Genomic DNA, 23,584 nt, shown 5'->3' on the forward strand with positions numbered 1-23,584 from the left:
TACTCACAGCTTAACAGAGCTCCATTGTCACAAATTTCACAGCAAGTCTCAGCCTGTCTATCCCCCAGGCCCCCCCATACCACCACATACATACCCACCCTTTAACCCACCCTCCTACCCCATACAGTACAGAGCCAAGCCTCTCTGTCCCAGGTCTGAAAAAAAAAAAAAAAAAACCACAATATGTATCGCCATCTGCAGTGGGCTATCCACTCTCTGTCACTCTTGACCAGCCCTTCCCCCTAACACACGCACACACACACAACACACTCCCTCTGCCTAATGTGAGGGAGTCTGTGCTTGTTAGTACTGGGACACTTCATCAATGTAATTAGGGAGGTCACTTTGTGATATTGCTTTTGCAGATAAAGCACATTTCTTTGCTGCCGACAGTACTTGACTTCTTCCAAACTGTCCAATCTCTGTACCTGCTCATCCTGGGCAGGACTGCACAGGCCTGCAGCTTATCCCAGCATCCACTAACACACACAGATAAAACATTTGCATTATGGTTTCCAAATGACTTCCCTCCTATGTCTTTAGACTGTGGAAGTACAGTGCGAAGAACATGCAATCTCAACACAGAAAAGTTGTAGAAAAGTCGTTTTCAACTGAACAATTGATCATTTTCTTTGTCAGAAAATATTAAAAAATGTCCATCTCATTTTCCCAGAGTCCTTGGCGATGTTATCAACATGTTTTGTTTTGTCCGACCAACTGTCTCAACGTCTAAAACCCGAATTAATCCACTTTTCAGTGATAAAAATCCTGTCCTTCAAGAAGAACCAGAAAATGTTGAGTAGTTTTGCTAAAGATTACATAAATAACAAATCCATTAAAATAGTTGTTGATTAATTTTCTAATTAATCATTTCAACTCTATGTACAACTGTATTTCAATGTTTGACTGACATTGTTTTTCTGCATTTGTCACAGGCTAATTTAGTTCATTGGAAGAGACAGAAAATGACAAAGATCCGTGGGTTAGTTAACACTGGAGTCAAAAGGGTGTTTGTTACCTTCCGTTTAGTTGCTAAGCTCATTAGACATTAGAAATTAGACCCTGTATTTAGAATGAGATGCGATGTATGTAAACTGCAGAGCACCTTCACCAAGTGTAACCTAATGCTGACTTTGTCAGTAGACTACACCTGAGGCCAGCTTATGCATCACTTACACCAAATGTATTCAGAACAACTCACTCTGTATTTCACTCTGCTGTATTTGCAGGAGAGAGAGGAGGAGAAGCTCATCTAATGATGCTGACAAGTTGTTCACGGTTACACATGTGCCCAAAACTACAACTATAACAGTAAAAACGTGTAGCTGACATAGAGGGTAAGATTAGATGAAATAAGGCTTCATTTCTGTTACAGCAGCACAGAGTAAGAAAATAGATAAAAGATCAATTAATGAAATAAGGAAAAAATAAAACAAGAGACTAGAGAGCCATATACAACACACACATGACAATACTGTATCAGTGAATTGTGCAACTATTTGTGCAAACGAGGTCCAGTTTTGTGACCCTGGCAGCCATAATGTTTGAACTATAGGTCCAGATAGAAATACTAGAAACAGAAATAACAAATAATATCTCAAACGTACAAAATAATACTGTGTATATATAGGCTAATCAGATTCAGCACGTTAAGAGTGTTGATGCAGACGCTCAGATGTTCACAACATCTTCACTCTCTCTATGGTTGCTGTTGGGTAGATGACCATGAACTAAGGCCCTCCTCTGTCGGGGTCACTGGCATTTTCTGCAAGGATCAATCATGGGGATGTCTGCACAGGCATTATTGCTACATGATGAGAACATTTGATAAAGCTCTAAGAAAAGGAATATGAAAGCAAAGAAATAGCACTGAAGCCTCTGAGTGTGCTCTATCAGTCCATGATGCCTTATTTAAAAAAGTCTTTCCAGACCAAACAGGCCTTTCCTGACCTAAGCTTACTACCAGCTGACAAAGAAAGACAAAAATGCCACTTTAGCTCATATGATCACATGAAGTGAAACTCATTGCCCTGTACTGCCTGAGCTCAGGGCAAAATTTGAAGGCCTGGTACAAGACATATAAGGCAAGAGAAGCCTGCTTGACTGAACACACTGAATCTGATGGGGGTGAGGGTGCGGGCATAAATAATCCACATATTTATAGTGGCAAGTTGGATGACTGCTAATGATGTGAATTCATGAATAGTTCAGCTAATACTCATGAACAGTGTGATGAGGAAGTTGTTCGTGTTTGCATGCCACCACTGAATGTGCTTCATCTTAACATCTGTGTCACCTGACAATTTCATTATTTCCTGCATAATATTACAAAGGTTACTCAGCACTAACATGCATCTTCTGTTTCTGATAAAACAGTATTTGTTTTTTAAATAAATGACAGCAACATAGAGATTCAGTGCTCAGTTATTGTGTTATTACTGGATATCTGAAACAAATGCCTATACGTATGGCAGATGTCTGTCAAGACTATTACTGAAAGATTCTTTTTCTTTTTTTTTTCAAAAAAGAACCTGAGTCAGATTTTCACAGAAGTCACCACAGTGACCTATCAACATAAGATCTAGGAACATTTCATAACTCTTCCTACATGACCATCTGACATAAATTTCACCATCTGCCCAAGTCCATAAGGGTCTGCACAGACTCCTGTGCCAATGTCTCTGCACCGCCCAAAATTGAGACCACACAGATTGTTCACATTACAAGAACACCAACTGCTCAAGCACCAGAAAAGTAAAGTAGACATTTATTTCTTGCACCATATGTATGTACTATATTCTACATCCTTGGCCCTGTTCTGGCACTCATCATGTTGTTCAGCCAAATAGAACAAACAAAGGACCTCTTCTTCTTGCTGTCAGGAGGTCGCCATCATGTTTTCTAGTGTGCATGTCTGTGTACTCATATTTATATTTATGTATAGTATCCTCATACCAGTCACAGTTGTCCGCCTTCATCATGGCGTAAGATCAGGGCTTAAGTTTAGGGTTAGGTTATGTAAGCTGCGTTGTTCTCCAGGCTAAGCTGAATGCAGCCATGTTAATAGAAAGGCAACAGCTCACAGTTTACTAACATCACCTCTCAACTGCGTGAAGTCTTTCATCTTCGATTTTCTTTCAGTGAACTTAGAGTTAGTATAAATGTAAGTTCAACTCTACTGATTTGTCAGTTCAGCCATGCTAGCTATTTCTGCTCATGCTTATGTTTCTCATGCCCATGTTTCTAAAACAGGGGTGAGAAGATAGATGTCAATCTCATTTCTGTGGAATGAGGACATGTTTATAGACAGGAAGCAGGCAAACAGCTAGCCTGACTGTCCAAATTTCAAAAACACACCTATCAAATAATTTACTCTGTTCACGCCTAAATGGAAATCTATCAGATCATAACTTGACTTAAAATTCGACCACTGAGGGCAGCCATTAGTGGTGTCTGACCCATGATTCTGATGCTAACTGGGCCATGACGGAACCCCAGAGTAATAAGCTGTGATCTGAGAATATAACTCATAATGCTTGGAATAAATAATCATGTGATGTTTGATGGAAGTGATGAAAGACACAAGAAAAAATGCCTGAATTAATATTAGTTACAATGCTTATTGATATGCAATGTGAAGTTCTATTTCCATGCTGGTTGTGATTGTGATTTTTTTCTACACTGAGAGAAGACTAATGGCTACAATGTACCTTCTGTCTGTGCGTATGTGGGCTGCCATATGGAAATAGATGCATTCCAGCCCAATTTCTTATTGTTTCTCTGCTCACCCACCCATATCCCATCTCTGCAACTCATGGAGAAAATCATGGAGAAATTATTCAGTTATTTGCAGAATGCAGCATGTGATGTGCTGGTGAAAAAAAGGGCTGTGTTGAAGACATGACTTGTATGACTTTGTTTAATTCTGTGGTTGAATATAGCACTTGCCTGTCTCTGCTTTCAAACAAACCTGTACCCAGTCATCACTTTGAGATGGATTAACATTATATGGCTGAACAGACTGCACCTTGAACTTTTGTTTCAAGCTAAGGAGTTGGATGAGTTGCATAGGATACAGACAAGTCTTTATACTACAAGTGTTGCTGGAGTTTTTGCCCCTTCAGACATTTCTGACACACTGCTGACACTTCCCCTGTGACTATAATGGAAACACAGGTATAAGGGTTTAAGCAAAAATACAACAAAGTCACTTACTGTCCTACTTAAGTACAGTAAGGGAGCTTGTAAAAGGCATTATGGAAACTGTCATATGCCACATCACCTAACACTTGCGCGTTTATCACAGGCTAACACAGAATACATCTAGGCTAAAACAAAGATTGCCTTTCGAAATTAAGCTTCTGACAAGAGTGACAACCGAGAACAAGTGCAGTTTACAAGAGGAAACGCAGGAGTGGGGTACAATAAAATATATTTTGAGTCATGACAGAGAAAAGGAAAAACATTTCAGCATGTTCACCTTGGACTTACTTCAGTGTCTGAGTGAGGTGGGATTCCTACAAGGCAAAAAGCAACTCCATTCATTGGGTTCTCTGCGTCTGTGTGGGTGAACCGACAGAAAAAATGGTTTAAAGCTACTCTGTTGTCTGCATCGTGGACACTTGTCTAAACTCTAAAGTCTCGGGGTTTGTAGCGGCTTCCCTGCAGACCGGAGACAGATTGGCTCTCTTCTCCCACATTTTACAACTGTCCCGCTACGAGCTGCGTCCATTTTTAGACACAATGCTACCGGAAATATAGCAGGTTGGACTTCAAAGTAAAGGCGTACAACAGTTCGCCGTTGGATTAAAAGAACTGAGGTACATACCTAAACTGACATTTTCTTGAAATTAAAATGTTAAAACGTTTGAAAAACACACTTAAACCATCAAAGTAGTTATTTAGATTATTACACTGTTCATTATAGGCGCACATTATTTTGGAGTAGCCTTCATGTATGCCCTAAAGCAGGCTAATAAGCTGACAAAAGAATGTGTTTTGAAGAACTACTGCTGAGACGCTAACAACTCATTGATTAACTCAACATTAATTTATCACAGGTTTATGATTTGCACAATTTAATGCTCCAATTTTCAGACGTTCTGGCCTAAAAAGCGTAGTTATTTGTAAATAAAACTTTTATTTCGAAAGTTACTGGCGGCAAGGATATTTTTGTTTTCACGCGCTTAACAAAGGTCCTGATGGTGCAACATTATCAGCTGGGCGCGAGCGACCGCGAGCTCGCGTACAAATAGAACAAAGAATAACGCGAGGATGGGGTTGGCCAGAGAGAGGATGTTTGTGATGGGAATGAGTTCAGTCAGTGTTAGATAGTACCGTAGATTGTCTAAATCTACACAATTACATCGTGAAAACACCACAGCCCTGTCACAACAAAAAATATACAACAGTTTACAGAACTAATTCACTTATATTTCTACCACTGATTGTTTAACATTGACGGTTCAACTGTATTCTGCTTTATTATATGTATGCATGCAAATATTTGGACGGCATGGTGGTGCAGTGGTTAAGCGCTGTCGTCTCCCAGCAAGAAACGTCTGGGGTCGAACCCTGCACTTGGTGTCTTTCTATTTGCATATTCTCCCTGTGTCTGCGTGGGTTCCCGCCAGGTACTCTGGCTTCCTCCCACAGTCCAAAGACATACCGCAGTCTGCCCCTGCTCCCTGAGGTATTTCTCCTACTGCTGTCCTAGGTTTGCTCCATGTATTTAAAACAAATTATTAGGATTCATCATATAAGCACAAAACTGAGGTAATGAGTGTTAACTGTGGAATTTGACACTGGGACATTTTTTAAGGGAACTCAAGATTAGGTAATAAAGCAGCATTTTAAGGTCCCTGTCACCTCAGTTGATATTTTACTTTAGTGATGCACATTACTAGACATGTTTGCAGTTGAATTAGATGGCACACGTTAAGACTGGAGATTACATGGCTCCTGGAATTCTGAGGCCTCAAGATAGTCGGCTGCTTTACTTGGACGTTAACTCAGTCTTTGCCTAAGTTCTTGTACCAAACAGACAGTTGGGATAGATGATGGGAGTTTGACTTTCCTGGTATTTTACAGAGACCATCATCTTTCCTTAATCTTCTCCAAAATTATTTGTTGCATTAGTCATGCTTCAGTTGCCATAAGTGTAATTATAGGAAAACAAATTAAATATGCTGGCAGTTAACATTTTGCTGAGAAATTCAGCATGAAGAATTTTGCATCTTTGCAGACTTTGCAGAGTAAAAACATTGTTATTATGTAGATCCAAAAAAAGAAAAGAATTTAAAAATTAAGTAAGGAAGGCATTTCCGTTCAAAACATACAGTATTTGCTGTTAGAAATTAGCAGCATATACATGTAATGTTTATGGGGTTAGGTTGCCACATCATATGAACAGATAAGGAAGTTGCAGTGTATACTTACCACCATTGGAGCTGCATCAAGATGCAGTGCATTAAGAAAAACCTGTATTTTAGACGGTTGAAGCTGGCAGGTGTAAGTATAACAACGTTATGTAATATAATCTACCACAACAACAACACAGACAGTGGTTTAAAATAATTACTGCAGAGTTAAAACACCTCTGTGTCAGTCTCATCAAAAACACAGAGTTTAACAAAGGTATCATTTGCGGGGCTGTATGATCATCTTCTTTAGTCCAGATCTTGTTCATTTAGTGAATCTACCCCTGCCTCCTATTTCAGCACAGTGCTTTGGAGTGTACTTGGTTTTCATGGAGATGATTTAGTACGAGTAAAATGTACATGTTAACATGTGGCTGGCCTTCTCCTGACAAAGGCCAAGAGATGTGATTGAAAGCACTACATGGATCTTGAATCATTCTTCTGTCTTGTAGTGTTCTGGTGATTGTTTTTAGCATGTTTTTGGCCATCAACCACAAATCATGTGGCGATACAGGTGGATCATTACATGTAGGGACTAAATCTAGACTTTTCACAAAATAAACTCGGAATCCACCTACTATCATCCTGTGGAGCTTTCGACCACATCTCAATAGTTTAAAACTCTGAAAAAACTAAACACAAAAAGCTAACCACTAATTCCAAGGTTAGGATGAACTTTTACACTCAAATCTAGACCCTGGCTCATTCTCTTTGCCACCTGAATGCTACTCCAGAGAGCCTTCAAGACATTACAGACCTAGTGTTCGCTGGTCTTCAAGCTTAAACCCTCCTCATTTCCCACTGAACAAACCCTTACATAATCTCCCTGCTTACCGGCCAAGCAAGACTCTGGGGAATTTCAGAATCTTTTCTCTGCTCATCGGCCAAATTTTTCACATCTGAACTGCAGAAGGTGTAAGGCAACATACGTGGAAGGGAGGCTGCTGAGCCTCTGCCAGAAGGCAAAAGAGTAGTGGACTACTCCACTGAGTTCTGGACAGTAACAGCCGATAGTAAATGGAACCAACATGCTTTATATGATGCGTATCATCTCCAAGTCTTTGGAATTCCCCGACCTATCAGATGTTCCCCTAGAATTCTACTAAATCAAGAAGCTGTTTAGCAAAGCCTGAGCCAACTCTTTGTCACCTCACTGCACTTAAGATTGTGAGTGGCATCTCTAAAGCTGGCTCCCTGGTCTGTTGGTCCCATTACCATCTCCAAGGTCATTAACCCTTGTTTCTGTCTGTATAGAGCCCATGGAGCCATCCCACATTCCATGTCTCTTGTGTCAACCCAGTCAAGGAAAGCCCTCAGGTCTCCACTTCCTCTGTCACAGTTTTTAACTTCATTCTTGCCACTTCCACATGTACTGCAGTAATCTCAGCCCTTCCCACCTTCCACCTATCTACCACCTGACTACTCCCTACCCAGTTACTTCCTAGTGTGTATAGCGGCCCAACTACACTTGAAACCAGATTATCTATTGTGCCATCCTAGCTGTAGCTTTCCAGCCTCACTTACCTGTTTTGGTCTGGCTATTTTGACCTATTGTCTGTTTGATGCCTTTTGCCTACCCATATTTTACCTGCATGTTGCCAACCACTGCCCGCTCTCTTCACCCCCTGTTTGTCCTTGCCTGCTTTTTTAAGAGTGATTTTGGAGTGTATTAATATTTTGTTCCCTCTCTCCACTCCTTTTGATGACACTGCTCACCTTACTCTCTCTATTTATGTGTGCTTGCTGTAATGCTTATGAGTTTTAACACAAATATTTTTCTAATATGAAAAGAATAGAAATAAGTATGACGTCCCTTTAGTATGACATCACACTGCTGAAAAATGTTTGCAAACCAATTACGGCTCATGAGAGCTGATATTCTGTAAGTGTGATATGAAATATAATATACATTCATCTGATCCTGCAAAAACACTGTAGGCTACAAAGAGTGATGGACTGCCAAGGCTGGAAGGAAAATCTGAATGAGGCGAAGAACAAATACCATTTGTCACCAATATCTTTTCTCCATGGACAGACTAATAACACCCTTTACTTTTTTAACAGCAGTGTCGAACACACACACACACACACACACACACACTATATATATATATATATATATATATATGTGTCCGATTTGTTCTGTCAGCTTGTCATTGATAGACAGACCTGAACAGACATCTTCTCAGGAGTGTGTCAAAACTGCGTTTGATTGACAGCTTGACAACTCACGCTATCATTCCTTATGAGACCATAGAATTTGATGACATGTAATTAACTCCACCAGTTTTAACCAGGATTGCTCCATCTAATCAGCCAGGGTTACTGAAAACACTTGTGAGGATTGTGGAGCCAACTGATCTCCTAGAAATTGCATTTGAAATTTCACCAGAACCACAATTTCCCTTGCATCCCTTAAATCTGTGTAGCCTAAACCTTCCTAAACAAAGTCCTGTGCTCTGTGGGGGCCACCTTCCACCAATACAACATCTTTGTGGTATAGTAATGTAGCACTACCTACATATGTTGCCACTAAATAAAATTCAGGCATTGATTACGACTCCCTCAAAACATATTTGGCAAAACAACTAAGTAGCTCTACATAATTGTAAATGGGAGACAGGATTAAAGTATTTAGTGTTCTAGACATATTTAAAACTAAACATTTGATATCTGACATTATTCAGTGACAAGGACACTTCAGCAGGAACATGTTGTTGGCTGTTGCACTACAACCTTCTGGCCTTCCATTTGTGACAATCATTGATACACAAACACACACTTTCTCTATCTCTCTCTCTGTCTCTCTCACACACCCACACACCCACAGAGCCACACACAAACACACAACACACACACACACACACACACACACACACACACACACACACACACACACACACACACACACACAAATCTGCAGTATGCTTACCATCAGTGTGCTTCTCAGTTGATGTGTGTGTCTGACATATTTTATATCCAATATATATAAATATGTCCTGACATTCAAACAACCATCATATATATCATCATAATAAGGGGAAACGCAACACAGTTCAAGGTAATTACTGCAAAAGTAGCCTATAAAGTCATATAGTTATTATTCCTTTTATTTTATTTGGTGGTGGGGGGGATACTTCTTTGAAGTATCTAGAATATTTTTTTATAACAACATATGAAATGACAATGTGGAAACATTGTGAAAGGTGTCTGTGGTAGTGATAAACCTAGAGAGAATTATCATCTGAACCTGCAGCTTCCCTCTGCTTTATAAAGCTATATAATGAGTTTTAGCTTATTGTTTATCTGTGCAACATACAACTTGAATGTTCTAGTTCACTCTAACTGCTCCCATAGCATCATTTTTGGCCTCAACAGGCAGCTGTAAAAAGCCACTGTCAATTACCTGCTCAGCTTACCGGCTTACCTGCTCAAAAACCAAGTTTTGGACTTTGAGTCATCAGAAATTAGGAATTGCTGCTGGATATGGAGATGAACTGTTGGATAACAAATTCACTTCTACTTGTTTCTGCTGCTCCCAAGTGGCTAAAACATCAGTAACTGCAGGTTTAAGTTGCCTATAACACAATATTTTATATTTTACAGATATTTTGATATATGATTATCCAGTGAATTTGCATTTAAATTCATTCAAAATGTTTCAATGTTATGCTGAAAATTGGGGCAACATAATATTTCTTTTCAAACCAATGTGCTGTTATAGATTGTTTTTTACTTTTAAATACTGCCAAACAATCCGCCTTGACTGGTTGTTCACTGTTGTTTATGTACATATGTCTGATTAGATCCAATTACTTTGGAAGCAAAGCTAAAAGCTGATTTTTGCACTTATATGTTGGATGTTTTAACAACTTTACAACCAGGTGTATTTTATTACATTTTGTCAGTCTTTCTGTGTTATGCTGTGTTATGGAACTTAGTTGTAGAATTGTTATGCCTCAAGGTGTGTGTGTGTGTGTGTGTGTGTGTGTGTGTGTGTGTGTGTGTGTGTGTTTCTATGTGCTGATGGTCAGCAAGCGAGACACAGCCCAATGCTAATGTTGGCCAACAAGTGCCCTCAGGACAGAGGAAAGATTACGCACAAACATAGACATATATGTACACACAGACTTCACACAGAGTAATAATATGGCATGAAATCATAGGATTGAAAGAGAAGAAAGAGAGAAGCTGAAACTGTAGCAATACACACTCATACGCCCTCTACTGGCCTTCCACTGCTCTCACAGACACACACTCTCAAAAGCAGATACACACATGTCACAGCTACCAACACGGATCATCCACTTGTTCTCTCAGGGAACTCCTAATGAAATTGTTTCCTGCCCAGGGTCTTTTCAGGAAATTTGAACTTGTGTCTATCATCCCATTAAACACATGTGTACTGTGAGCTGATGTGGACAAACCATCCAATGTTCCCTTAGCGATGATGATGATGGTGATAAAGATTCCATTATTCCTGAAACAACAGCTGATTGTAGATGAGTTTTCTTCTTTCATCACTTGTGACATACAGTCACGTATCATGGACCAGAGGAGCATAGTTCAATTCTGTTATGTAATTGCTGCTCCATCTCTCGTCAGCCAAGATCATCTGACTGATGTCAGATCAGGATCTTCAAGACTGCCAGTTAATAAAGTCTGGTTTCATTTCTATCATGTTTAAAAGCATCATGAAATTAGTTACAATCCTGCATTCACGATGTGACATAAACTACAGGAAGAGCCCTGAAAATGTTGATACTAAGAGAGTTATACAGGTCACTGATATGAGGTTTTTATTAGATGTAGTACTGAGTATTTACACCTAGGTCTCATACTGCACTGAAGCTATAATGTTGTCCCTGAAATCTAAGCTGCTTTGATAAAAGTGTCTGCCAAATGAATAAATCTAAATGTAAGGAAACCGATAGGAGAAATGGAGATTGGAAAAATGAAACATTCATACCAGTAAATTTTTGTGTTACCTAATCACAGCTATTTGCTAACAAAGCTAAACTAGATCAATAAACCTTGCATACTAAAACCTCTTTTTAATCAGTTTAAACAGTGGAAATGCTGGATTTTATTTACATTAAACTTTACAACTTAGTTAGCAATGGAGGGTAGCCTGTTAATTTAATTTGCAGTTGATATTCATATTGAGAAACATGAACCATAGCTGGAGATACACTTTGGCAGCAGACCAGCAACAAAGAGAATCAGTGACGGATACCAGTGATGGTAGTACAGAACAAATGTCTTCTTCAGGTCTATGAGGTTATACATTTGAGATGGAACTTTGGACTTTAAAATGGCTGACATAAGATATACTGAGTCACCTTATATATATAGGATAAGATAAGAAATACTTTATTTATTCCTATAGTGAAATTCACAATTATCTAGTAGTTCATTCATGCATTTAGCTAAATTAAGATTGAGATCAAGACTGAAACTGTGTTATTATCCACTGCCTTTGTCTAAGTCATTAAATAGCCAAATGGCAGTGGGAGCAAAGGATTTCCTGAACCTCTCAGTCCTGCAGCTGGCAGCTGGCTGCTGCTATAGATGCTTCTCTGGCCTGCAAGGATGTTGTGGATGGTATAGCACCTTTTCAGTTCCTACACATATACTTGTTCCCCCGTGAACTCCTCATCCAGAACTCCTCATCCTCATCTTCACAACAACCTTTACAGCTGGTCAGAAAGTTACAGTTACAGTAATTTGGCTGCTTTCATAAGAATATGATTTCTAAAGTCCTCTTTCATATTGAATTCAATAATCTGAAAACCATGATCCATAGTTATTTGGAAAAGAAAAACTACATAATAATTCCACAATACATGATGTTTATTTATTAATTATATACCTAATGTAATTCTGCAACAAAGGGAGAAAACTCACCATTAATATTAACTTTCCTTAAAAGTAATAATGGCATATAGTACAAGCTGTTCTTGTTGTGTTGTAAGTATGTGGTTGTTTTTTGTTATTAACCTCTAAAACCCTCTTAGTGCTTGTTGGAAATGTTTTTATCAATGGCATGTATTGGTCACTTTAAAATACAGATGATTCAAATTGTAAAATTTGTCAGTGTTATGCCAGCAAATTAAAACAAATCTCTAAGAAAAACACTATAAGTAAAAGAACATAAAAATAGGATAGAAAAATAGTTTCAATCTGTGAACATCTGTCCGTATTCCATAGTGCTCTGTTATGCTATGGCATAGCATGGCTGCATGGCTGGTCAGAGAGCGTGTGTGTATGTGTGTGTGTGTGTGTGTGTGTGTGTGTGTGTATGTTGGGGGAGGTTGGGGGACACACCCATCTGTCTATTTACAGCAGCACTGGGAGATTTCACTAAATATCTAATCCATCTAATCCTCAGTGAACATGCAGTGGTGCAGGATTGCCAATAGGCGGCAAGCTGATGAGAAAGGGATGGGAAAGACATGTTTTGAATAACAAAGAGGGATAAACCGGGTTGAACATATAAGGAAGAGTTTGCATACAAGTGTTGGAAGAACAGACAGTGCTATGATATCATTGATTTACATATCAAGCACATACTCAGTTCCCTTTGTGTGCGTGAGTGTGTGTGTGTGTGTGTGTGTGTATTTGACTTCATCAGTGTTGCAGTCGTGTCTGAACTATTCTCCATGGATGGACTGCCCTGGCACGATCACATGTAAATTGCTGATTGAATAAGAGCTTTGTGGCTTCAGAGAAAGACTCAATGCTCACATCACATCAGTGTCACTCGCTTGCAGCCACAGCACAACCACACACTTCCATCTCTGGACTTCATGTTCTCTCTGGAGTTGGAAGCAAATTACAAGTTTCACTAAAGTTCGCTGAAGTTACACTAGGTGACAATTTTTCACCTTTTAAGGGCACTCCTATCACATCTTCAGCCATGGAAAGTGACACATTACAGAGAGAAACACAAATGGTCCTCTATACAGCAGTGAGCTCATAAAACATCACACAAACAGCTGGGCTGTTTATAATGACATCCTTTTACAAGATTTCTGCATTAAAGCTACACTAATCAATATTTGTATATTAAAAGTGGATCATGATTAATGTGGTTTGATGGGCCCTTATAGTGACAAACTCACAGAGAATTATCATCAAATCTGCAGTTCCTCTCAGCTCTACTAAGCTTTTTAGCATCTTTTAGCACATTCTTCTGACTTTCTGACCTGAAACATTACCAAAGCACCTATAAGTCAAAACGAAACCAAATACATTGAACAAGTGTGCAAGTGAAGTTAATCACTTTTTTATGCCCTTTGGAAACACTTCCATTGTCGTCTGTGGTACTTGCAGCATACTTACACATTGTTCCTGCTTGTGGTTTGTGTACTTGCAGCACATGTGTTGTGAAATTGATGACAGTGTTTTCTGAATTTGCTTGTGTTTGGTCTGTTTGCATTTGTTTTCTTAAGTTGCATTGTATTGAGCTCTCAAGGCCACACTGTTTTAGGTTATCTAAATGTGATATTATATAAATTTGAAAGAGGATAATGACAAAAGAAGTTCAACCTTCTAGTTTTTGCCTCATGCTTAGAATATATGCATGACTATATTCAACATTTCTGGAAATACACTTATTTGCTTACTTTCCAACAGTAAGACAATTATATCAACATCAATGTCATGTCTGTGAATTAAATACAGACCAAGAGTCAGGACTTAAACCTAGCTTAGCACAAAGACTCTGGAAAGACTCAGAGGCAAATGTTACTGCGTTCAGTCTTTGTGCTACCTAGGTTAACAATGCCTTGACTCAAGCTCTGTACTTAGCACACAGACAAGAGATCGATATAAATGTGAGATGGAAAGTATGCAAATAAACACATTTTCCCAAAAGTTGAACTATTCCCTTAAAACTAGCATTCTTGCTTTTTACAATCAATTTTTCGTATTATTTGTTTTTAGTTTTGTATGTTATACTTTGTAACAAAATACTTTGTAGCTACACAAATGTTGTTTTGTCCTTTTATTCTTTATATGTACACAAGTTTTGTTCCTCTCAAAAATTGAACTGCAAACTACCAAATGATTTTCCAGTGCAGAAAAGTACAAAATAGAAGAAAATAGTGACTTTTTGTTGTGCATAGTCATTAGGCAAATTGATAGCATGAAACCTTGCTCTTGAACACAGAAAAATAAATGCCCTTGGCAAATATTTTGGTAATTCCACTGAATTTAATAGAAAAAGTAGTTAATTGTCTTCCTATCAACCCTGATTCCAGCAGTAACACCTGTCTATGAGATGAGCAGTGAAGTCCCTGCGTGTTCCATTCATCCATGGGAGGAAAATGGCTAATACCCACAGAAAGCCAATGTCAATCTCACAAAGCACAGGCCCACATACCATTACACAATAGCCTTTACTGGATTTAAAATGCAACAGCCAAGACATCCTCAATTTTATTTCCATATAAGCTCCAAAACACTGCATCCTACATTTCCCATAATGCAACCAATAGCATCTTTTCTTTAGACACTTCCTGTCTGATAAACACACACCTTTCAAACTCCTCACCTCCAGTTTTTAACAAAGGCTTTATTTTCCAAGCTGAGTTAACCCTGATGACATCACTATGACATCATCAAGGTTATTTTATCACACTTGTTGATAAAATTGATGATCAGCATTGTGATGTTAGACCTTGTAGATGTTCATCATTTCGCCTGGTTGCCTTTTCACTACCCATTAAGTGTAATTGTTCTTTTTATGCTTTCATACAGTTATGGTTACAGGCTTTTTCCACCTCCCTATACTCATATTTGAATCTAAATCATTAGCCTAAAAACGAGACAAAACACATAATAAACACAGTTAAAGATAAATTTGACTGGGTGTGTTATTATTATTGTTATTTTTGAATTTTGTAATTTTGTATAGATATTGTGATAATATTGTTATTGTGAATTCTTCTAGCTACTATAATCATGTAGTGAAAATCTATTATCATGAAAGCCGTTGCCTATATTCCGCCAAGACAAAGGATGTGATGTCTCATGTGGGAAATAATTGTTTACATGTACTGTAGTTACTTAACATATGAACTTTTTTTAAAAAAAAAACCTAATACACATCTAAGAAAAATATTATTGTGGGTTGTTACTTCAGTTTTGTATTGTCCAGTTTACTTAAATTCCACACTGTCACAATGGCCATCATTTTTTGTAAAAAAAACCTGTATATAGCAGAGACTGAGCCCTTTTGCTTTATTTTCACTAAGTTGTTTGTAAACTGGATAAATGGGCAGCAATTATCCCCATGGGACTCCATATATTCTTGAAGCAGGTTGAAATTGTAGATTAAAAGAATATTTCTGCAAATTCTCTGTGACTGTGCCCATGACATCTGATAGAGCTGCTAACATAGGCTGCTGGTTTGCTTGCCTCCACTCCTGGGCTTGTGATTCTCAGTATTTCGCTCTGATTTTCAAGAACCTTAAATAAAAAAATAAAAATAAAAAGTATTATCTGCAGTGGTTCACCTTTCACTCCCAGCATTTTTAGGCATTCAACAGTCAGTAACTGCAGTTTCCAGATCCTCATCTTTGGATTTGCACATGTTTAAAGATGCTTCCTGTACCTGCAGTAAGTCATGGATAGGTTGCAATTCAGTGTCCAATCCTGAACTGATTTCTTCCTGAGCTATTCCCCCATTCATTTTCCGAAGTGCCTCAGGATCCATTGGTCTGCTGCATGCTGTTACAAGTATAGAAACTATACTTTGATATTGAACAGATAGTTGAACTTGTTTGGTTACAAAATTTGCATTTTTTCTAAGTGGACAGTCAGTGTTATTACCACATGCCAGTTGGAAAAACAGTATAATACTGAGCAGAGCAGTCACAGACGGTAAAGAGAGAGTTCATGTGTTGCTACAGTTCTGTTGCTGCAAGTCTGGTAACATGATGCATACTACTGTGCATCAGTGTTTGTATTGCCAGACCATGGACATTTGTGTGGTCAGAGTTAAAAAAGGTTACCTTGTGAAATTTAGATCTGGATATTTGTGCCTGGCCTGATCAAAATTTCTGTTTTTTTGCATATAACACCCCTGACCATACATGCAATGTAGATTACACAATGTAATCTGTGGGAAGTGCAGTGAAAAACAACACAGCAATAAACAATTAAAGACAAATTACAGAGGCAACTGAAGAAGCTAATGACATGACTGTTAAATAGCAGTGTTTAGTTCAGTGATGTGTTTCACTGGGTGAGTACTTGCTCTGCTGAAAGTGGGGAAGATAATCTCAGAGGAAGCAGGTGCAGGAACTATTTTATTTACATAGTGAGAGAAAACACACACACACACACACACATACACACACACACACACACAGAGACACACACACACACACACACACACACACACACACAGACATACATCTTCACACAAACACACTTACAAACCCTGTCTTTCTCAAATATGCATGCATCATGACACGACCGTACACATAGCCCATCCCAGAAGGGTAGAGTGTGTGTGTGTGTGTGTGTGTGTGTGTGTGTGTGTGTGTGTGTGTGTGTGTGTGTGTGTGTGTGTTCACCTGTTTTCTGCTTTACTTCATTCAGTTAAATCAGAGCTTTAAATATGCTGGCTCCTGACCTGATAATGAGTTTCCTCCAGAGTGCATCTCCCCAAGGGTCCTCCAAACAGAACATATGACAACTGTGTGTGTGTGTGTTTGTGTGTCACTGCACATATGGGTACCATCTGCTGTGAGTTGTGCTGCTGCAGCACACTAATGATGTAACACATGAAACCAGCAGAGTTGTAGCACAAATATGATGTCAGACCTGAAGATAAAAGCAGGGTGCACGCAGCTGCTGCGTGCATATGCTGGGAATGGGCCAGTCACAATATGTAATCAACTTGCCACAAATAGAATCTAATTCTGTGTGAAACACTGCAATCCACGAACATGCAAGCAGGCTCTGATTGGTTTATTGCAAAAGTGGATATGGACATGCCCTGAAGACCATGTGCTTTGAACTGTTAAAATAGAGCCCTTCATGTCTTGTTAATGCCTCACTATTTGAACAGTTTCACTAGTCTCAAGTTCCTGGAAGGGCAGTGAAATATTAACCACTAATACTGCTGTTCTTTCATTTAAAGCAACTGAAATTACTCTAAAGGATCTAATGTGAAACACCTATTTAAGTATTCCGTGCATAAAGAAAGAAAACCGAGGTCAAACCAGCCACTTGTAATTAGAGAGAAAGATCTGCAGCAGTGAAATTTATAGCAGCTGAGCTTTGTAAGGCTGGGCCGTGTGTGCTATTTTTAAAAATGAAAGTGAACAGTAATCACTTTTGTCTTGCATGGTGTTTAAGCTGCAAATGTCTGGGTGTATGTTTCTCTGAGGCAGGACACAGAAATAAATCTTACCAGTTCATTGAAACACCATTGAGTGGATCCCCACAACATTCTTTTTTGTTTTTCTTTCTGACTGAATGAGGTCATGTGTGTAGGACAGACTGAATCCCTGTAAGAGGTAGAGTGAATGGATGATTTTATAAAGCCATGCAGCCTTATTATTATAAGTCAAAATGACTTGCACTAACAAACATTTGTAACTGTTTGCAACATGAATTGTAGCCTATTAAAATAACTTCACATCCTACCTAAAATGATGTTATGATTTCAAAGAGATACGCTTCCATTTAATCCACACTGTTTCCCAGAGACACAACTCCCCATGTTCTCCTGTACTTCAGTTTGGTTTCTCTGACAGACTAAGTAAAGTGCAAGCTCCTGTCCTTTTGTTTGAGGTTATTAACAATAAACTCCAATTTTACAACAAGCTTTACAGTTTAACTGTGGGCATAGGTGACTGTAGTGGATTAAAGAAATACAATGAATATGAATATGAATGAATAAAACAGTAAATAAAAACAATATAATTTTCTTTCTGAGTGCTTATCATGAAGCTTATCATTTCTGATGTCACTCAGCCAGGTGAAGACAGTGTCTCTGGCTACTGTCCTTCTTTGATGACAGGGCAACTGGCTCAAAGGACAGTGATGCCATAACACAAGAACACGTCTGTGTAGTGGCTCTTACCCAGTAAGAGTCTACAGCCATGCTGGCAGCTCTGTGATCAGACTTAGCTATCGTGTCAATGTCACATGCTAACAATGACAATGCTGATGTTTAGCAGGTAATGTTTACCTTTTAATTTAGCTTGTTAGCATTCTAACATTTGCAGTAAATAGCATTCAGCTGAGTCTGTGGAAATGTCTTGGTCAAAAATCAAAATGCTGGACACATTGAAATGATGACCTGATGATGGTACTAGAGATAAAGTCAGAGGTTCACCAAAGTTGTAAGGAAAGATATGTCTGCACCAAATTGCATGGTGATTCATCAAGTATTTGACAAGATATTTCAGTCTAGATCAAAGTTGTGGTATGAGCGATAGTGCCATCTCTGGAGCCATGCCTTTAGCACAGCTATAAATACAAAATAGACTAAAAGTAAGTACAAGTATTTACTGCTGGCTACCAGCCATTCCATGATATCTGGGAAAGACAGAAAGATTCACTATAGTGGAATTTAATGGCAGTTCTGCATAAGAGAATGTGTAAGTTGTACTCATACGTGGTACATCCTGTCAGACAGCTGCACAAAGACTAAACACACACACACACACACACACACACACACACACACACACATATACAGTGCATCCGGAAAGTATTTACAGCGCTTCACTTTTTCCACATTTTGTTGTGTTACAGCCTTATTCCAAAATGGGTTAAATTCATTTTTTACCTCAAAATTCTACACACAATACCCCATAATGACAAAGTGGAAAAAGTTTGCTTGAAATTTTTGCAAATATATTAAAAATAAAAAACAAAAAACATCACATGAACATAAGTATTCACAGCCTTGACACTCAAATGACACTCAAAATTGAGCTCAGGTGCATCCTGTTTCCACTGATCATCCCTCAGATGTTTCTACAACTTGATTGGAGTCCACCTGTGGTAAATTCAGCTGATTGGACATGATTGATTGAAAGGCACACACCTGTCCATATAAGGTCCCATAGTTGACATTGCATGTCAGAGCACAAAGCAAGCCATGAAGTCCAAGGAATTGTCTGTAGACTTCTGAGACAGGATTGTGTTGAGGCAAAAATCAGGGGAAGGGTACAGAAAAACTTCTGCAGCATTGAAGGTCCCAATGAGCACAGTGGCCTTCATCAACCATAGATGGAAGAAGTTTGGAACCACCAGGACTCTTCCTAGAGCTGGCTGTCTGGCCAATCTGAGCAATCAGGGCAGAAGGGCCTTAGTCAGGGAGGTGACCAAGAAACTGATGGTCACTCTGACAGTGCTCCAGCGTATCTCTGTGGAGAGAGGAGAACCTTCCAGAAGGACAACCATTTCTGCAGCACTCCAACAATCAGGCCTGTATGGTAGAGTGGCCAGATGGAAGCCACTCCTCAGTAAAAGCCACATGACAGCCTGGCCTGAAGAAATCTCAGACCATGAGATACAAAATTCTCTGGTCTGATGAAACAAAGATTGAACTCTTTGGCCTGAGAAAAGCAGGCACCACTCATCACCTGGCCAGTACCATCCCTACAGTGAGGCATGGTGGTGGCAGCATCATGCTGTAGGGATGTTTTTCGGCAGCAGGAACTGGGAAACTAGTCAGGGTCGAGGGAAAGATGAAGCAATTTACAGAGACATCCTTGATGATAACCTGCTCCAGAGCACTCTGGACCTCCGACTGGGGCGAAGGTTCATCTTCTAACAGGACAACCACCCTAAGCACACAGCCAAGATAACAAAGGAGTGGCTTCGGGACGACTCTGAATGTCCTTAAGTAAACTAGCCAGAAGCCAGAGCCCAGACATGAACCCGATTGAACATCTCTGGAGAGATCTGAAAATGGCTGTGCACCGACACTCCCCATCCAACCTGATGGAGCTTGAGAGGTTCTGCAAAGAAGAATGGGAGAAACTGCCCAGAAATAGGTGTGCCAAGCTTGTAGCATCATACTCAAAAAGACTTGAGACTGTAATTGCTGCCAAAGGTGCTTCAACAAAGTATTGAGCGAAGGCTGTGAACACTTATGTACATGTTATATTTTTGTTTTTTATTTTTAATAAATTTGGAAAAGTTTCAACCAAACTTTTTTCATTTTGTCATATGGGGTATTGTGTGTAGAATTTTGAGGTAAAAAATGAATTGAATCCATTTTGGAATAAGGCTGTAACATAAAAAAATGTGTGTGTGTGTGTGTGTGTGTGTATATGTATGTATATATATGTATATATGTATATATGTGTATATGTGTGTGTGTATGTATATATATATATATATATATATATATATATACCAGGACCAGTACACCTCAACCAGTGTATGCCCTAATCCAAATCCAGGTTGTATGTCTGTAATGAAAATAACATCAACTGGCAGACTTTCCTCATTGGAAAATCACTGGTTATTTGTTTTTTTTGTGCATTTATGTTATCCCCACTAGCCTAACTAATAGGGAACATGAGCTGGGTTTAGACCACCGTGTGACAGGTTAGTTTTACCCTACTGATGATGTGTTGTTGCAATCGTAATCCTGCTTTGTGGCCATGTGAGTAATAACTCTTTTTTTTAGATTAGATTTTTTTATATGCTAAGGGAAAAACACCATGATGTTCTTGCACCATAAAACATCTTAGTTCACATGTATGGAGTCAAAGGCTGGAGAAGTGACAAGATACCATTCACTATGAATCAATCTCAATGCAGATTTTATAAATTATATACACAACACATGCAACATTTGAAAGTCATACTAGGGGGAGCAAGGCACATCCCACTGTCTTTGAATCAGTGTGTGTGAAGAAGGCATCAAACAGGAGGATAGAGGATGGTTAGACATACAGAGTGTCTGAGAGTCTAACACCTGGGTGTGTTTCAGTAGTCCAACCCACAGGTATATGAGATAACACAGTACAGCTGTATACACAGACTTCATTAATGCTCTTGTTTCACTTGTCTTCCTCTTTTTAGGATTCAACACAGCATAACTTGTTGTTTGCCCAAACACAGTTGACCAAAGATCACTTCCTGAGGAAACAGTAAAGCTGCTGATGGTCTGCTTTGACTATGTCCCCAGTGTAGACCAGTGTTGGGCAGTAATTACTTAGTTGTAATATGACTACCTTTTTCAGTGACAAGTAATGTAAGCTACTACAGTTTTAAATTCTGTAATTACATTACAGTTGCTGATCCCTGTTTTACTCTGTTACTTCAAAAATCACCTAGTTTTGTTTTGAGTTTGAAGGTCGCATCTGCTCCCTCAGCTGGATGGCCAGTAAATCCTTCCAAACTGTAGGCTACTTGATAAACCAGTGTCTCCCTTTCCATTGGTGTGATGTGTGGAAGATTTGTGTTTGCTTGCCGGAGGCTCAAAATTGACTTTTATCCTGTTTTAAGCCATATTATAAGATACACATTTTACACCTTGGTCATTTTCAACTATGTATTTTAACTGGATGAAAGATTTTAGTCATCAGACATCTGGATCTTAAGTTTTCAGAGAAAACAGCCAGGCTCAAAGGACAAAATGGCAGCTCAGATCCCATCCACTCACGGATGTCCATGCATCAACTCTGAGATGCCCTGTGTCCATTGAAGAATCAACGATTTCTGAAGTAAAACTGCTTTATTCATTGGTCCATTTGTTATGGAAAGGAAGACACCTCTGCTGATTGGCTTCCGGTAAAAAACAGTGTGAAGAATGACAGAGAGAAGGGGAATGACATGCTTGGTGGATAAGCGGCTATGTGGTGTGCCTGTAAAAACATCCTTAACTCTGGTTCATAAGTTATCAAAGAAACAAAGGTAAGGAGTCTCAGTTTCCAGCCATTCCAAGACATGTGTCAACTGAGAAGCGTCGGTGAATCATTGATTTTTAGAGTGACATGACTTGATTTGGTTTTATACTGGTTTTAACCCCCAGGTCTGTTTGATATGGAGGGGAGGACATTTCTATGGATAATTCGGCTGCTGGTAAAAAAATGCAGAATCTTTCGTTCATAAAGTAGCAGTTAGATTAGCAGTTTTAGCTACCAACTCTATCCTGATGTCCTATGTCCAACATACAGCACCAGTGAATCACATATTTTTAAAGTTTTAAATTTGAAAGCTTTTAAATTTTCAAAGGCACATTTTACAGAGCTGTAACACATAAAAATAATACAATGTGTTACTTTTGCTGCAGAGTAAATCAAAAAGTAATGTAATGACTTTTTTCACAAGTAATACATTACTTATGAAAAAAGTCATTACATCACTTTATGTGACATTAATCACAATACTCATAGTGTATTTCATTGTACTGTGATAGGGGTAGCAGTATTAGTTGTAGCACTATACATTTACGTGAAGTTTTACACAAACACTGAATATTAGTATCATGACATATTTACTCTCTGTGCATATTCACAATGAATTCTTACTGGTTCCTACTTTGCAGAAGTATTCATCCTAACACATGACTGCCCCTCTGGCCAACTTCCTCATTATCATCTTTGTTTCCTTTGTCTTCATGCCCATCTCTCAGCTGGCTGAGTCCAAAGCCTCTGTAAGGGCAGTGTACTGAATGCCCCCACCACCACCACCACCACCACCACAACTTCCCACCTACCCCCACACACACAGTGTCCATTAAAGCACAAGTGGCCAATGCAGTGTAACTGAGAGAAGATAAAGAGGAGAAGTCCCAGGAGAGGCCTGGAGGCTTCAGACAGCAGAGCTGATGAACTGGATTCAGTGCAGTGGACATGTCAGCTCAGTGTGAGTCACTTCAGTGAGTCACACAGTAAAGCTCATATATGTTGACCAGGGCTCACAAAGCCCTTTCCGATGTTTCTCGGTGAATACAGAATATGTATTTTTAAACCTTTATCTAGGGAGGATTTTTAAAGCATGCATGCTCTTTTTAAGCTGCTCCACAGTTCAATTTTACACATAGTACTTTTGTCAGTGTCAGTTTTTCTTTGATTGATGCTGCCTTTTTTGGGGTGAAATAATTACAACTGTTGCATTTTCATGCTAAATACATGTAGTGTTGAGCGCGTCATGCTGCTTCATTCAGAGTTAAG

At 39.0% G+C, this 23,584-nt stretch overlaps 1 protein-coding gene across 7 annotated transcripts in view; it reads right to left on the reverse strand.

Annotated features, from left to right (window-relative positions):
• Positions 1–23,584, reverse strand: part of arhgap23b (Rho GTPase activating protein 23b) — a 74,431-nt gene that overhangs the window by 47,081 nt on the left and 3,766 nt on the right. For 5 of the 7 annotated variants that reach the window (XM_071462211.1, XM_071462209.1, XM_071462210.1 and 2 more), the window contains exon 1: positions 4,492–6,638. The exons of 1 other annotated variant lie outside the window; for it this stretch is intronic. In XM_071462211.1, the coding sequence (XP_071318312.1) occupies positions 4,492–4,545 (54 nt within the window). In that variant the 5' untranslated portion in view covers positions 4,546–6,638. Of the gene's footprint in view, positions 1–4,491; positions 6,645–23,584 lie in introns of those variants that run through there. One more of the 7 variants, XM_071462214.1, reaches the window with a different exon arrangement.

The sequence above is a fragment of the Trachinotus anak genome, unplaced genomic scaffold (assembly GCF_046630095.1).
Source record: "Trachinotus anak isolate AG129_WGS33_773 ecotype Australia unplaced genomic scaffold, CSIRO_AGI_Tana_v1 ptg000025l, whole genome shotgun sequence".
NCBI lineage: Eukaryota > Metazoa > Chordata > Actinopteri > Carangiformes > Carangidae > Trachinotus > Trachinotus anak.